General features: G+C 49.1%; 1 protein-coding gene across 1 annotated transcript in view; it reads left to right on the forward strand.

Annotated features, from left to right (window-relative positions):
* The window catches only part of LOC119172992 (tryptase-2), a 110774-nt gene that overhangs the window by 63897 nt on the left and 30109 nt on the right, over positions 1-16768 (forward strand). The window contains exon 4 of the mRNA XM_037424126.2: positions 16052-16323. Within this exon, the coding sequence (XP_037280023.2) occupies positions 16052-16323 (272 nt within the window). The remainder of the gene's footprint in view (positions 1-16051; positions 16324-16768) is intronic.

Below are 16768 nucleotides of genomic sequence, written 5' to 3' on the forward strand. Positions count from 1 at the left end.
GAGGCGGAAATGTCGAGGCCCGTGTGCTCAGATTTGGGTGCACGTTAAAGAACCCCAGGTGGTCAAAATTTCCGGAGCCCTCCACTACGGCGTCTCTCATAATCATATGGTGGTTTTGGGATGTTAAACCCCACAAATCAATCAATCAATTAACAACGGAAAGTCCAATTACAGCAGCAGTCTCGCACAGATAGCAGTGTCGGACTAATAGCGGCGAACGGAGCGTCGGCCTTCGATCAACAACTGACACGCGGCGAAGCGCGTCGGCATTTATACTCTTGCCGTCGAATGTTCTAGCGTTATCGCTGGCGGCGGCGTAGGTTCCAGAACAATCTGTACCGTTCGCACAGTGGGCGTGATCTTATCGAAATGATCTACTACAGTCCGGAACCTTCTCGAAAACTGTAGGCGCGGTTTGCGCTGAGAATCGTGTGGTGTTTTGGGACGATAACAAAAACTTGGGAAATGGAACGTGCCATTGCCCCCCTCTGAAAAAAAGGCATCGTCCCGATGCTTTAACTAAAGATGAAAGTACAATAATAATGCAAGAACGTACAATGAATAAATTACGATAAGACAATAATACAAAAAAACACTGGTTATATTTGTTAACGCGCATGAAACGGCTTGAGGCGCGCGACATGGACGACATCAGGTCGCGATTGGCGTCGTTGAGAGTTCATGATGCCGTCGGGGACAACCTCGTAATCAAATGGGCCGAGACGTCGAACCACCCTGTACGGTCCGAAGTACCAACGCAGAAGCTTCTCACTTAGTCCACGTCGGCGTATCGGCGTCCACACCCAAACACGTTCACCGGGCTGGTATTCCACGAAGCGTCGTCGAAGGTTGTAACGGTGGATGTCGGTCGTCTGTTGATTTTGGATACGGAGACGCGCAAGTTGTCAGGCTTCTTCGGCGCGTTGAAGGTACTCGCTCACATCGAAGTTTTCTTCGTCGGTGACGTTGGGTAACATGGCATCTAGCGTCGTTGCCGGGCTCCTTCCGTGGACCAATTTGTACGGAGATATCTGCGTCGTCTCCTGCACCGCCGTGTTGTATGCGAAGGTCACATACGGAAGAATGGCGTCCCACGTCTTGTGTTCGACATCGACGTACATTGACAGCATGTCGGCGATCGTCTTGTTAAGCCGCTCGGTGAGGCCGTTGGTCTGTGGGTAGTACGCTGTCGTCCGGCGGTGGTTTGTTTGGCTGTATGTCAAGATCGCTTGAGTTAAGTCGGCAGTGAATGCCATTCCTCTGTCGGTGATAAGGACCTCTGGGGCGCCGTGACGTAGGACGATATTTTCGACGAAGAACTTAGCTACCTCGGATGCACTGCCTTTTGGCAGGGCTTTTGTCTCGGCGTAGCGGGTGAGGTAGTCGGTAGCTACCACGATCCACTTGTTTCCGAAAGCCGACGTCGGTAACGGCCCCAGTAGGTTCATACCAATCTGCCGGAAAGGTCGGCAAGGTGGATCAATTGGCTGCAGAAGTCCCGCTGGCCTTGTAGGTGGTGTCTTGCGTCGCTGACAGTCCCGGCATTTTCTCACATAACGAGTGACGTCGGTGGTAAGACGTGGCCAGTAGTACCTTTCTTGTATTGTCGCGAGCGTGCGAGAAACACCGAGGTGCCCTGCCGTCGGATCGTCGTGCAGGGCCTGCAGGTGTTCTGGTCGCAGAGCTGAAGGCACCACAAGAAGGTACTTAGCTCGAAGCGGTGAAAAGTTTTTCTTTTGTAGAAGACCGTTTCGTAGAAAGAACGACGCAAGTGCGCGCTTGAATACCTTCGGGACTTCGGCGGTCCTGCCTTCGAGGTATTCTATTAGGGCCTTAAGTTCCGGGTCGGCCCTCTGTCGTTCAGCGAAGTCGTCGGTAGTTATCGTTCCTAAGAAGTAGTCGTCATCCGGGACGTCGGGTAGCGGTTGGTCGACAGGCGCACGAGAGACACAGTCGGCGTCGGAGTGTTTTTGCCGGACTTGTAAATGACAGCAATGTCATATTCTTGAAGTCTCAGGCTCCATCGTGCGAGGCGACCTGAAGGGTCCTTCAAGGTGGCTAACCAACACAATTCGTGGTGGTCGCTCACAACTTTTACGGGCCTGCCGTAGAGGTAGGGGCGAAATTTCGACGTAGCCCAGATGATGGCGAGGTACTCCTTTTCTGTTGAGGAATAATTGGCTTCTGTTTTGGATAGCGATCGGCTAAAGTAACTAATAACCCTTTCAAGTCCGTCTGCCCTCTGCACAAGAACGGCGCCAAGACCTACGCTGCTTGCGTCAGTGTGTATTTCTGTCTCGGCAAATTCGTCGAAATGGGCAAGTAACAAAGGCGTCTGGAGGCGATGTTTAAGCTCCTGGAAAGCGTGTTTCTGCGGCGTTTCCCACTTGAGCTCCACGTCGGCCTTGGTAAGGTTAGTGAGAGGATCGGTGATGCGAGCGAAGTTTTTCACAAACCGCCTATAATAGGCGCACAGGCCCAGAAATCGGCGCACCGCCTTCTTGTCAGTGGGGGACGGGAAGTCGGCGATGGCGGCTCTTTTCCATGGATCGGGACGAACTCCAGATTTGCTAATAACGCGCCCCAGAAACAAGAGCTCCTCGTACGCAAATCTGCACTTTTCTGGCTTCAGTGCGAGTCCGGACGTCTTGATGGCTTGAAGTACAGATTCAAGGCGCCGAAGATGCTCGTCGAAACTCGAGGAAAACACGACGACGTCGTCCAAGTACACAAGGCAAGTCTGCCACTTCAATCCTGCCAGTACTGTATCCATAACGCGTTGAAAAGTTGCAGGCGCTGAGCAAAGGCCGAAGGGCATCACCTTAAACTCGAAGAGGCCGTCCGGTGTTATAACCGCCGTCTTTTCTCGGTCTCTTTCGTCGACTTCGATTTGCCAATAGCCAGTCTCGAGGTCCATTGACGAAAAGTACTTGGCGTTATGGAGCCGATCAAGTGCGTCGTCTATTCGTGGGACAGGATACACGTCCTTTCTTGTGATTTTGTTCAGGCGGCGATAATCGACGCAGAAACGTAGGGTCCCATCCTTTTTCTTCACTAACACCACGGGGAATGCCCAAGGACTCTTGGACGGCTGGATAATGCCATCCCGCAGCATTTCATCGACTTGTCTCTTCATGGCCTCACAATCTCGCGTCGAAACCCTGTACGGACTCTGACGGAGTGGTCTGGCATTTTCTTCGGTTATGATGCGATGTTTCGTGATTGGGGTCTGCCGAATTTTCGATGACGACGAAAAGCAATCTTCGTATTGCAGGAGCAGGGCCTTGAGCTGTTCTTGCTTATCTTTCGGAAGTTTGGGATTGACGTCGAAAGCAATGGGAGGGGCTTGGTTCCTCTGAGCAGGTTCCGCAGAATCAGCGAGGGCGAAAGCACTGGTGGCTTCGACAATTTCTTCGATGTATGCGACCGTTGTTCCTTTGTTCACATGTTTGTACTCATTGCTGAAATTCGTGAGCATAACCGTGCTTTGCCTCCCCGCAGCTCTGTAAATCCTCTTGCGACGCAAATATTTCGGGTGACCAACAGATGCTGACTGCCTTCAACGACGCCTTCCAAGTAAGGTGATTTAGGAGTGCCGACTGAAATAATGACGCTGGAGCGAGGCGGAATGGTGACTTGTTCTTTCAGCACATTCAAGGCATGGTTTCCTGACGGCGTGCACAGTGGTAGTGCTTCTTTTGTGGATAATGTTATCGACTTTGTTCTTTGGTTGATGACAGCCCCATGGAGGCATTAGAAGTCCATACCAAGGATGACATCTCTCGAGCAACGCTGTAGGACTACGACGTCTGTAGGATAAATACGGCCGTTAATGGTCACTCTCGCTGTGCAGATTCCTGTAGGCGTTACGAGATGACCTCCGTCTGTGCGGATTTCAGGGCCTTCCCAAGCTGTCCTAACTTTCTTTAACTTCGTGCCAAACGACCCACTGATGATGGAATAGTCGGCTCCAGTATCGACGAGAGCGGTTACGCTGTGGCCGTCGATAAGAACGTCGAGGTCGCTATTTCGCCGTCTCGCACTACAGTTAGGGCGTGGCGTCGGGTCACGGATGCGTCGGCTTGTTCCGCTGCTTCCATGTTGCGTCATCAGGCCACCTTGGGTAAGTGAGCTTTCGCCGTCAGGGCTTTGCCTGTTTGGCGTTGTGTTCGGAAAGCTCCGTCGCGGCGTCGTCGTCGTCGGAGGATCTTCGGTAGTTCGTCGCACAGCAACCGCACCTCCACCGGTTGCTGCCCTTAGTTTCCCGGATACGGGCTAGGAGACCGGCCCCGCGTTGGGCCAGAGTACTGCCGGTGGTACGGTGACGTGCGGCGGCTGGGCGACGGCGAACGCGAAGGGCTTCGTGGTGTCCACCGAGATCCAGTCAGGTAGTCGGCGATGTCACGTGGTCGTTCTCCTGGCTGTGGACGCGGTGCATTGACGGCGAAGCCACGCAGTCCCATCTGTCGGTACTGGCCACGGCGGTATGTGTGTCCGGCCTCGCCGCAGTGGTAGCAGAGCGGGCGATGGTCAGGGGTGCGCCAGACGTCAGTCTTCCTCGGTGCACTGCGCTGGGCCACTGGCGAACGGTATGACGTCGGTGGGGGTGGTGGCGGCGGTGGCGTCTGTCGACGGAAGTGCGATGGGGTGGCGTTTTGGCGTGGACGGGGAGGAGCGTTGTGGCGCAGTGCAGCGGCGTAGCTCATAGCTTCCGGCTCGGGCAGCGGTGCGTGGGGAATTTGAAGCGATTGCCGAACTTCTTCTCGCACAATGTCGGCAATTGAATCCACTTGAGGCTGTGCCGAAGGCAACAGCTTGCGCAGCTCTTCCCGCACGATCGCTCGGATCGTTTCACGCAGGTCTCCGGAGTTACTGGCTTGAGCAGCAGCGCAGTCTGCAGTCAGGCGACGATTATACTGTCTGGTGCGCATGTCCAGGGTCTTTTCGATAGTGGTCGCTTCGGCTACAAATTCTTGGACAGTTTTTGGTGGGTTTCTCATCAGTCCCGCGAAGAGTTCCTGTTTGACTCCTCGCATGAGGAAACGAACTTTTTTCTCCTCAGGCATGTCTGGGTCAACGTGACGGAATAGTCGGGTCATTTCTTCTGTGAAAATGGTGACATTTTCATTTGGTAGCTGAACCCGGGTCTCTAATAGAGCAGCGGCCCTCTCTTTGCGAGCGACGCTCGCGAACGTTTGCAGGAATGCGCCGCAGAAAACATCCCACGTTCGGAGCGTGGACTCTCGATTTTCGAGCCAGGTCCTTGCGGTGTCTTCCAAATAGAAGAACACACGACCCAGCTTTTCGTCATGGTCGCAGTGGTTGAGGGCGGCCACGCGGTCGTATGTTTCTAGCCATGACTCCGGGTCTTCGAACGATGACCCATGGAAAATTGGTGGTTCCCTGGGTTTATGCATGACCATCGTGGGCTGGGACGCTGCAGTTGTCATGGTCGCTGCAGTCGTGGTCATGGCCTTGGTCTTCTGCGCCTTGTCTTGTAGAAGCCTGTACTCCGGTGGTAGGTAGCCCTTGCTGTCGGCGGCTTGTTCGCTGCTGCTGGTTGGCGTCGGTGTCTTCTCCGCGACGTGGGGTGGGTTCGCGGCTTGACGGGGGCGTCCGGTACATGAACGAAGCAGAACCTCCACCAGATGTCACGGGGGCGTGACGTGGCCGAAGACAGGAGACTTCGTGTTGGGATTTAACTGTTTATTCGGGCGAACCTGTGCCCGGTAAACGGAAAGTCCAATTACAGCAGCAGTCTTGCACAGATAGCAGTGTCGGACTGATAGCGGCGAACGGAGCGTCAGCCTTCGATCAACAACTGACACGCGGCGAAGCGCGTCGGCATTTATACTCTTGCCATCGAATGTTCTAGCGTTATCGCTGGCGGTGGCGTAGGTTCCAGAACAATCTGTACCGTTCGCACAGTGGGCGTGATCTTATCGAAATGATCTACTACAGTCCGGAACCTTTTCGAAAACTGTAGGCGCGGTTTGCGCTGAGAATCGTGTGGTGTTTTGGGACGATAACAAAAACTTGGGAAATGGAACACTGGGAGACGTGGCCTGGCTCACACACTATGTTTATTTTATTGTCACTACGTCACATGATTATGCTTTTCTCTCCCCCCGAAAGAAGGCACGGATTACGAACAAGCAAAAGTAAACAAACAAGAATAGGTTGCAAAGTCACAAATGTCAAAATTCACAATTGGTACTATGCTCCAGAAGAGTTATGCAAACTTTCAAAGACTTCAGGGGAGAGTGCAGCAGTCTGGTTGACGCAGGAGTTCTGGTGAGCGAGGCTGACTGTGGCTTTCTGGAGAAGATAACCGACCTGCAAAACTGCAGTGACCATAACACGGCTTCAGTAGCACCGAAGAACGAACGAGGTTGGACGTCCTTGTAGCATTTAGAGGTCGGACGTCGTAGGTGCCCAATTTTCTGTCGTGGGAGCTGTATTATGTTTCGTGGCTGAGACAGAAGCATTGCTTCTAGCTTGCGTTTGCGAGAACCGAAGTTGATGATACGATGTCTGTGTTCTTGCATCTTACAAATGGTCGCGTTCAGTCTGTTTTGCTGTTTTATGTGGTGGTATCTCCGTTGGTAGGATCGTACATGATGCCTTGATATCTCGTACTGAAGACGTCCTTGACGTTTCCTTCTACGAGTATGGCTCAAATGTTGACTAAGTCTTTTCTTTAGTAGGTGTAGTTTCTGACGACCATCCTTAAGCCGCAAATCTGCTTGTGATCTAATTTTAGTTCTTCGTAGTGCTTGATGTAACTGTCGTAGTTTTCGGGGTTCTTTGAGTTCTTGATGACACTGCTGGTGTTCCGAAATCTGACGAGGTGGTACTCCTTTAGAAACACGAGCCTGCTTTTCTTTGATAGTTGATGTGACCAGTAAATAGTTGGTAGTCGCTGAGTTGTCGTGATTCTCGAAAGAAAATGAAGGTGGTCACTAAAATCGACATGAAGGTCTTTAGAGGCTCTTGCAACGCCATTCTTAACAGACACTTCTGGCACAGGACAGTGCTTGAGAGTTGATCCTTCCGACCCTACTTCGTCGGTTGGACTTTCAGGTGGCTGGGAATTTGAAGTCGACACCAATAAAGGCTTGATTTGGTTGGATTTTGCTTGGGACTGTTTTTCTGTGTTCGCAACTTTGGAGATCAGCTGCTCTGATGCATAAATATGGACGGTATAGGCCCTAGGCTGGGCTGAGTTTCTTCGGAGTTCTTCAGCTCTATACCAAGCACAGCGAGCATGTGAGCGAGTGCTGTGAGCAAATAAAGAACCAAGCGACGGAAATTCAGGATGCAGTCCAAGTGTGCGAGGCGGATGGTACAGTGCACAAAGTGGCTCGCTAACATGAGTGATACGGTGAAGTGATGACGTAAAGGTTGATTTTCGTGCAGTAGCAAAACGTTGCAGAAAGTTGACTCTTCCTGCAAACAGATCTAGATGCCTTTCAGGAAGTGGGTGTTTAAATTATCTTGTCATAATGAGAATGACTCATTCTGGCTGTTCCAATGCGTGAATAGTGCTGGGGTTTGTGGCAACTCAGCTCGTTTGCCTGTCGATGGTTGGTTATTAGCGACTCTTCGTCATAGTCGGGGATGTCAGGATGTCGGGGAGTCATTCTATTCTTAAAATCCGATGACCATTTCTTCTTTAATCTTTTTCTATGACTCGTCATTTTGAAATATGTGAGTGAGGTAGAATTTCAAAGCCTCACCGAAGACGTAGTTGGCGAAGTTGATGACCATCTCCCGTTCCGACCAGGATGCAGCGGGGGCGTGGAGCTCGAATAGGTTGAACCAGTCCTGTACGGGTCCGTCGTCCGCTGATCCGGTGTACTTGAGAATGTCAAGGTCAGCGGATGGTGCTGTCATGATGCTGGTCATGGTGTAGAGTTGGGATGCACTTGTGTGGTCCTGGTTTGGTCACTGCGTCTTGCTGAGGTGTTTGATGATGATGGCCGGTTGATGATATGGCTGCCAGGTCTTCATCCCGTCGACTTGTGTGACGCTATGATGACTGGGAGACGTGGGCTGGTTCATACACCATGTTTATTTTATTGTCACTTCTTGATGCTCGGCCTCTACCAACCATCGCTTCATTCGTCACACACACACACACCCACACACACACACACACACACACACACACACATATATATATATATATATATATATATATATATATATATATATATATATATATATATATATATATATATATATATATATATATATATATATACCAAAAACAAAAGTGAGGCTGGGTCTGTGGCTAAGATTATCTGCAGTGAAGAAGACGCACGTACGAAGTGATTTTATAGACGTTTCAGCAGTGGGTCCGGCCTTCATCATGATGAATCCCAATGAAAGAAAGGTAACAACCTGACAACATACAACAAGGATGTTTCATGTACAAGGTTTAATATAGGCTAACTTCAAGATTCAAGATCTATTTAGGTTGTTTTGAATGCAGTTCATGGAAATTCACAACACTTACTACACCCATGGCCACAGGCTAGTGAGGTTCTAACGGGAGAGGGTATACAAGCAGAGTACCAATTTGTATAAAAAAAACGAAACTTCAAAAAAGCTTTTTTTATGAAAACGAACAAGAATACACCAGAGATTTCATTGGGATTTGAGGTGACGTAAATGCATCATAGCACGTACCTAAATGTAAAGATTATAACGTTGTTTCACTTGGTTCATAGTCAAAAAAAGAAACAAGCACATACGAAACATCAAACTATGTTTAAGGTTGTCCACATGGTCATTACTATTATTCTACATGCAGCAAATAATATAAGTACGTTTGAGAAAGCCCTAGCATCTTTAATCGGAAGTGGTGTGTTACTCCACACTTCAGCTCCTACGAACAGTAGTGAGCGTCCACTATAGACGTGATTAGTATGTGGGAGATTAAAATTCCATGATGTCGTGCATCTAGTGACGCGGGAGGAGGAAGAAAAGACTGATACATCGAAGGGTACACTGTGTGCAATGACATAACTGATGGCGACTCTGGTTTTATGTTGCCGTATGTACTCAAAAGGTAGAATTTTCAACTTGTGAAACAAACGCTCTAGTATTATAACCATATATTATTTTAAGCGCTCACTTTTGTAGTATGCTGATAAGATTGAGGTAAGTTTTAAAGGTCCATCACCATGAGTCTAAGCAGTATGACAGGTGACAATGAACAAATGAGAAATAAAGAAGTCGGAGAATATTGCTAATAAAATATTTTCCAGCAGCCAGTAGCATATTGCAGCCAGATGCTAGCTCAGTACAGAGAGAATTTATTTGTTTTAAAAGGATAGACTTTCTTGAACACCTTCAACGGAAAAAAATTTGTCTGTCAGTCTGTCTGTACTTTTGTCTCTTTGTCCGCTCTTAACCATTCCTCAAACGGCCGACCCCATCCGCAGCGCCCACCAATATTGCTCAAGGTTTAGCATTTATACTTCTGCGATTGTCAAATAAAAAGCTATCCTTGCGCAGATTTGAGGCACCATAACAACACATCAATGTTTTTATGTGTACCTTTATAGTAGAGAAGGCACACACAAGCAATTCTAAGGACCATTGCGTTAAACACGCTGCGCTGACAGTGCAACGTTACGCTCAAAAAGGCAAGTGTTACCAACGCTTTGTAAAACGACATGGTGGTGGCACCTATCTATCGCTTTGCGTTCTACACCTTATCGCGTCCGAGAATGGCACGCATCTTTCTCCGCAGGCGCGCAAGCCTTCCTTCGTTTTCGAAGATGACAGTCAGATGGCGCTCGTGTCTAATGTGCCTCGATGAGCTCGTTCGCCTCTGCTGCGTGCTCAAGGCACTATAACGCAGCGCCTCCAGAATACCATTCACCGATTTTCTTGCGCAGAACAACGAATAAATGTTTTTTTCACTCTCTCCGGACGCACGACTATCGTCTTTTGACGACATTTCCAGTTTACCATGCAGATCCAGGGCCTTTTTTTTCAGTGCGATTGGCTGTCGATTGCTACACCGAGATATCTAAATTCTTTTACATGCTCAAATTGGGCTGTTGTTCATTGTAAGTCGAAATGACTCGAAGTTTACATTTTGATAACGGGAGTGAAAATTTGTTTATTTGGTTTTCCTTGCATTAAGTGTTAATTTGTTCACTGTAAACCACATACAAATATTTTTAGTTCTTCATTAGCTCTATATTCTATGTCGGCTATGTTGTCGGCAGTAACTATTAAAGCCGTGTCGTCAGCATACATTACCAACGCAGCCGATTTGAGTAGGTATGGCAAATCATTTACATATAGTGAAAATAACAGTGGCTCCCAAACTGACCCCTGCAGCACCCCTGTTTTTCTGCCTATTATTGCGAGGTAAGATGTTGCATGCTGACCATTTGATGACGTCCATCAATGTAGTTAGAAAATAAGCTAAAGACCCTGCCGCGGAATCCATAGTTTTATTTCATAAGTTGAATATCATGGTTGACGGTTAGAAAACCCTCCGATGCTTTCTTAACTTGTGCCCAAACTTAACTTCTTAACTTTCTTAACTTGTGCCCAAAGCCAACGAAATCACACAGCATTTAGGAAAAAGAACCGAACGTTCGTATTCCTCGCGAGCCCCTCCCTCGAACACCGTCGTTTTCTTCTTCACGCGCGTTGGCCGCTCGGTAGAAGCTCATGCACATGCTGGGCCGGCTCGTGCATTTCGGCTGGCTTCATCTGTGGTAGCGGTGCCGTCATCGTTCCTCTTCGTTAACGACATCTGCGTTGTACTGTGCGTTGACAATTTTTCGTGGCATCATGCCTCCTCTCAAGCGGCATCGCCCCGATGCCCGTGGTGAGGCTGTCTAGTACCTTTTGTCTACAAGTTTGTAAAAATAAGCTTGTAGTACATGAAGGGATTGGGGTCACTAGGTTTTGTATCGGTCGTAGTACGGCTTCATGCGTACAATGTGTACACGCTCCGTGAGATCGCGTTGCCTCAAATGCAGTTGGCCTGCAGGTATTGTCTTCATAGACGAGGTCACTGCGTCGCTGTACTATCTCATAGGGGCGAAAATATTTTTTCGATAGGCCTCGTGGTCGTAATGTGGTCTATATCCACACTTTGCCGCCAACTTCATACCGCGTTTCACGTCTTCCTCAGGTGCAGTGGTCGGTATTGGTTTGGTGTTGGTTACGTATTCGGTAACTTGCTAACTGACGGGCCTCTTCCGCTCTTTGCAGAAAGTCGTCAAGATCGGGTGGGGGGGGGGGTCATTTTGGTCTATTGGTAACACAACGTCACAGTGTTGTCGTAACAGCACGACCGTAAACTAGTTCAAACGGGATGACTTTGGTGGTCTCTTGCACGGTGGTATAGGTAAAAGTTACGTATAGTAAAATTTCGTCCCATTTTTACTGCTCTAGATCCACATAAATAGATATCATGTCAGGTAGAGTTCCGTTAAGACGGAACTCTAGCTGACATGATAATTAGGTCAGACAATTGCATTGAAGATGATATGCGCTGCTGTGTGTGTGTGTGTGTGTGTGTGTGTGTGTGTGTGTGTGTGTGTGTGTGTGTGTGTGTGTGTGTGTGTGTGTGTGTGTGTGTGTGTGTGTGTGTGTGTGTGTGTGTGTGTGTGTGTGTGTGTGTGTGTGTGTGTGTGTGTGTGTGTGTGTGTGTGTGTGTGTGTGTGTGTGTGTGTGTGTGTGTGTGTGTGTGTGTGTGTGTGTGTGTGTGTGTGTGTGTGTGTGTGTGTGTGTGTGTGTGTGTGTGTGTGTGTGTGTGTGTGTGAACAGTCTAGGTCATGTTCAGCAGGCACTTCTTGAGTTGCGCCGTGAAAGTCGTTCCGCGATCGGGTATTACAACAGTTCGAGCACCATGTCGCAGAACTATGCTGTGTACAAAGAGTTGGGTCACTTCTGCCGCCACTCCCCATTCCTAAGAGTCTGTTTCGGCGTGTGTAGTTAGGTAATCATTCGCCACAACGATCCATTTTTTTGCCGAGTCAAGATGTCGGAAAGGGTCTGATGAGGTCCATTCTAACTTGTTGGAAAGACGCTTTCGGTGGATCTGTAGGTTGTAGAATGCTAGCTGGTTCAGCACTTGGTGTTTTCCGCCTTTGGCGCACGCGGCCTGTTTTGACATAGTGTTGCACTGAGGCTAAGAGCTTGGGCCAGTAATAATGGATACTGATCCTTGCAAGCGTTCGCGTCACACTAAAATGTCCAGGTGTGGGCTCATCATGGCACGCTCGTAGTATTTCGTGTCGCATAGTTGCAGGAACTACAAGCAGGAAATTTTCATGCTTGGGCTTGCGGTTTTTCTTGTAGAGAACATTTCTTTCGATGGCAGAACGATGCGAGGCTTCGAGAAACTATACGGGGTACCTGTAGGTCAACTCTTTCCAGGTGTTTGATGAGCGGGAGTGATTCTTCATCTGCATGTTGAAATATCAGCTATTTGAGTAGTCTCGACAATATCTACGAATGTAAAGTCCTCTTCTAATAGTGGTGTGCCTGTAGGAGCCCGCAAAAAACAGTTGGCATCAGTATGCTACCTCCCAGATTGGTATACCATATTTATATCATATTCCTGCAGTCTGAGGCTCCACCTTGCTATACTTCTCCGGGTGGATCCTTGATGTTCACCAGCCAGCAAAGCGCCCGATTATCGCTGACTGGCTTGAAAGGTCTACAATACAGATACAGCTGAAATTTTCGGATGTCCCAGATGACGGCAAGGCATTCTTTCTCTGTAGCCAAATAGTTTGTCTCGACGTTTGTTAGACTCCGACTGGCATAAGCTATCACTTGTTCTTCGTCATTCTGCCACTGTGTTAGGACGCATCCAAGGCCGTTGTTACTGGCATTTGTGTGTATTTCCGTGTCAGCTGTCTCATCAAAATGAGAAAGAATTGGGGGCTTTTGTAACCTTTTTCCTAATTCGTTGAAGTTGCTGTGTTGCTCACTGTACCATTCAAAAGTCACGTCTTCTCTCGTAAGTTTCGTTAAGAATTTTGCGACCTTCGAAACATTTCTCACAATTCGTCTATAGTTAGCACAGAAACCTAGAAATCTCCGTACTTACGTTTTGTCTGTTGGCACCCGAATCCTTATGACGGCGGCCGTCTTATCGGGATCAGGGTGAACACCTTGGGTGCTGGATAATTTCTCGTGCCACACAAACGCCTCGTTTCAAGAAAACGTCCATGTTGCTGTCCGCCACACTTTCGCAGTCGCTAGATGCATCATTCTTCACGAGAACTATTCCACTGCTCTGTGGCGGTACTGTCACATCATCATCGACGACGCACAACGCAGTGGTACATCGCTCGTCTGCTCGTGCTACCTTTATAACGTGTTCCGTCGAAAATGACACGCTCAACCTCTGCAAATTGATAATCGCACCATTAGCTTGTAGGAAATTCATTCCCACTATGACTTCCCTCAAGCACACGGGCAGGACGACAAAGTCACCAGAGTAAGTGAAGCCCCGTATCCCAACTCTTGCGGTGCATTTGCCGAGGGGCGTTATAAGGTGACCACCTGCCGTATGTACTTCACGTCCACTTCATTCGGTGAGAACTTTCCTGAGTCACTTTGTGATGTCGTAACTTATCACGGAGTAATCTGCACCGGTAACGATTAAAGCGTTGAGCTCTAGTTCGTCAATTACCAACGGCAAGTCTGAAGTTATTTTCTCACTACCGCACATCTTTACATAGAAGCAGTGATTGTCGTCGTCATCACGCTGGTAATGCAGTAAAAGATCTTCATATTACAGATCACCAGCAGCCTCACCTTCCCAGGTCGTCCTCTTCAGTTTCCCGGGTTCGGGCTAGGCGATCGATGTCTATGCATGCTTGGGAAGTGACTTAGGCTAGGCGATCGATGTCTATGCATGCTTGGGAAGTGACTTAGGCGGGGCAAGCAGTGGCGCATGAGGAGATGGCCATGTCTTTCCTTCAATGTTGCATGGTCTCCCGCCATTTCGTGGGCACGGTGGATGGCGAATCCCCTAAGACTAGCTTAACGGTATCGGCAATATCGGTAAAGGTGACTGCAGTGGAAGCACATGGGCCTACGTGCGCCGTCTCGTCATACGTCGCTCTTTCATGGAGTTGTCACTGTCGCACGAGGTGCAGTGCGTGCTGCCTCTACAATATGAGGTGGACTGCGCGCTGTCTGCACGTAAATAGTCCGCGTGTCGATTGGTGCACAGTGCAGAGCAGGTCGCCTGAGCACTTCAGAGTACGTTGCCGCCCGTCGTGTCGGTGGCACATCATTCTGTGGCCCCCGCATGACCTGTCGAATTTTTTCTCGGACAACTTCAGCGAGAGACAGCTCTGGGGTGACATCGGGTGACTGCAGTTTCCGTAGTTCCTCCCGGACAATCAACCGGACGAGCTTCCGCAAGGTGTCAAGTTTATCCACGACGCCTGCCTGATGCGACTCCTGCTGATGCACTGGCTACGTCGCTCTTGTACTGTCGGGCTCTCTGCTGCAGCGTCGTTTCGACGGATGTTGCTTCTGACCTAAACTCAGCAACAGTTCGGGGTGGGTTGCGAACGAGTCCTGCAAACAGCTTTTGCTCTACCCCATGCATGATCAAACACACCTTCTTGTTTTCCGACACGTGGGGGTCAGCTCGCTTCAAAAGGCGCGTTATGTCTTTTATGTATTCACCGCGACAGTTTCGTTCGTTCTTCCAGTTCGTGTATGAAAGCTGCTTCTACCTTTTCCCGGCGATCTCTGTTGCCGAGCGTATTCAGTAGTTGCCACCGAAACTCTTGCCACGACGTCAGAGAGGCCTCGTGGTTTTCACACCACACTCGCGCAAAGTCTGCCAATGCAATGTAGACGTTGCGCAACTTGCCTTCCTCGTTTCACTGATTTAGCTTTCCAACTCTCTCGAATTACTATGACCAGTCTTCGGCGTTTTCGTATGGGTTGCCGTGGAACACCTTTGGAATGACAGGTTGGCTTACAATTAGTTGCCCCAGCATAACTTGGCTCGTCATACTGGCGGTGTGGCTTGTCTCCGTCACCGACGCCTTTAACACGGAGGGAAGTGGTCCGAATTCTGGTGAGTCTTCTCGGATACGGCAGCTGACCGTTGGTGCACCAGTGTAAGCACCATGGCTTCCGGTTGGTCAGTGCTTGGACTTCGATCTCGTGTGGGGCTCGGAATCATCTATCCAGCACCTCCACCAGAAAATGTAAGAATTGTAACAACCTTACAAGGATGTTCTACTTAAAAGTTTGAATAAGATCACCTTGTGGCCAAAGGCAAAGGAATCACACAGCAGTTAGGAAGAAGAACCGAACGTCCGTAGTCCTTGCGAGCATCTGCCTCAAACAGCATCGTTTTTCTTCTTCGCGCGCGTTGGCCTTGCGCTGGCCGCATGACTTCTGCGTTGTATTGTGTGTACTGTGCGTTAAGAATTTTTCGTGGCAATATATACATACGCGTGTGTGTGTGTGTGTGTGTGTGTGTGTGTGTGTGTGTGTGTGTGTGTGTGTGTGTGTGTGTGTGTGTGTGTGTGTGCGTGCGTGCGTGCGTGCGTGCGTGCGTGCGTGCGTGCGTGCGCGCGCGAATGACAGTGGCGCAGGGGCAACGGCTAAAAGCAGCCGAGATTTATGTAGCTAACAAAAAATTTACGCAGCTAATAGTTCAAGATTAAAAGAAGCGTGCCTTTATGTCGTCGAGTTTCACATTTTCACCGGTTAGATGCTACTTTGGCTCGTGGGTTGATGCCTTTTATAGTTACATACAACACCATTCTATTGTGTCCCATTCATTATACATAAGAAGTACAACGTCATCGTTCTCTGTGAATGATAATTTCAAGTATACGGTCAGAGTTCATAGTCTGCGCTCATACTGTCTACTTCTTTCATATATACATGACCTATTTCTGAGCGCCGTTTTACTTCATGCTGGTCAGAGAGCAGTTAATGATTAGTTGATTGTGTCAGGCATTTTATACCAACTCGATTGTCCGAGAAACCTACACGTAAAATGCTGACGCCCGTGCAGCCCGCTGTTCGTGCTCCCACAGCCAGTGTTCTGGAAGGTGCGGCTGGGCGAGCACCGCCAGAAACTGACCGAAGGCAGCGAGCTGACGGTACCGGTGTCGCACGTGTATCACTACCCATGGTACTCTGGCTACAACCAGGACATCGCGCTCATGCGGCTGGCGCACGAGGTACCGTACAGCGAGCACGTGCAGCCCGTGTGCCTTCCGGACGCCGATGATGAGTTCCAGGGACTCGTGTGCGCAGCCACCGGATGGGGGAAGGTCGACTACAGTGAGTGAATTGCTGTGTCAATGCTTGCAAGCCTGTACCGCGTGATTGAGTTTAGAAATTAGGATAACTTAACTACACGCGATGTTCGGGCGACTGAATTGTCTGAGTTTAAAGCTGGTAGAATAATGGTATATAAGTAATAAGAGAGCATGCGATCTAGATCTCTGAGTAGTGCTGCAAACATTCAATCATTCAAATCCGACATCTGTGGCGACTCTGTTAGCATAGGTTGATGCTAAGTCATCGACGTAATTTTCTTTTTCGGAAAATGTCGATTTGCCTTGTCGTACTAAATGCGGAACTCGTTACCAGTGCTTCTTTAAGCTGCTGCCTTCAGTGGTTTGCATGTGAGCTGAGAAAGCGTAGTAGCCCGAGACAAGTTTTCATCATCATCGGCCTGATAACACCAATCACACGGCAAAAGCATTGCCGCGTTTTACCAATT

The sequence above is a fragment of the Rhipicephalus microplus genome, chromosome 4 (assembly GCF_043290135.1).
Source record: "Rhipicephalus microplus isolate Deutch F79 chromosome 4, USDA_Rmic, whole genome shotgun sequence".
NCBI classification, from domain to species: domain Eukaryota; kingdom Metazoa; phylum Arthropoda; class Arachnida; order Ixodida; family Ixodidae; genus Rhipicephalus; species Rhipicephalus microplus.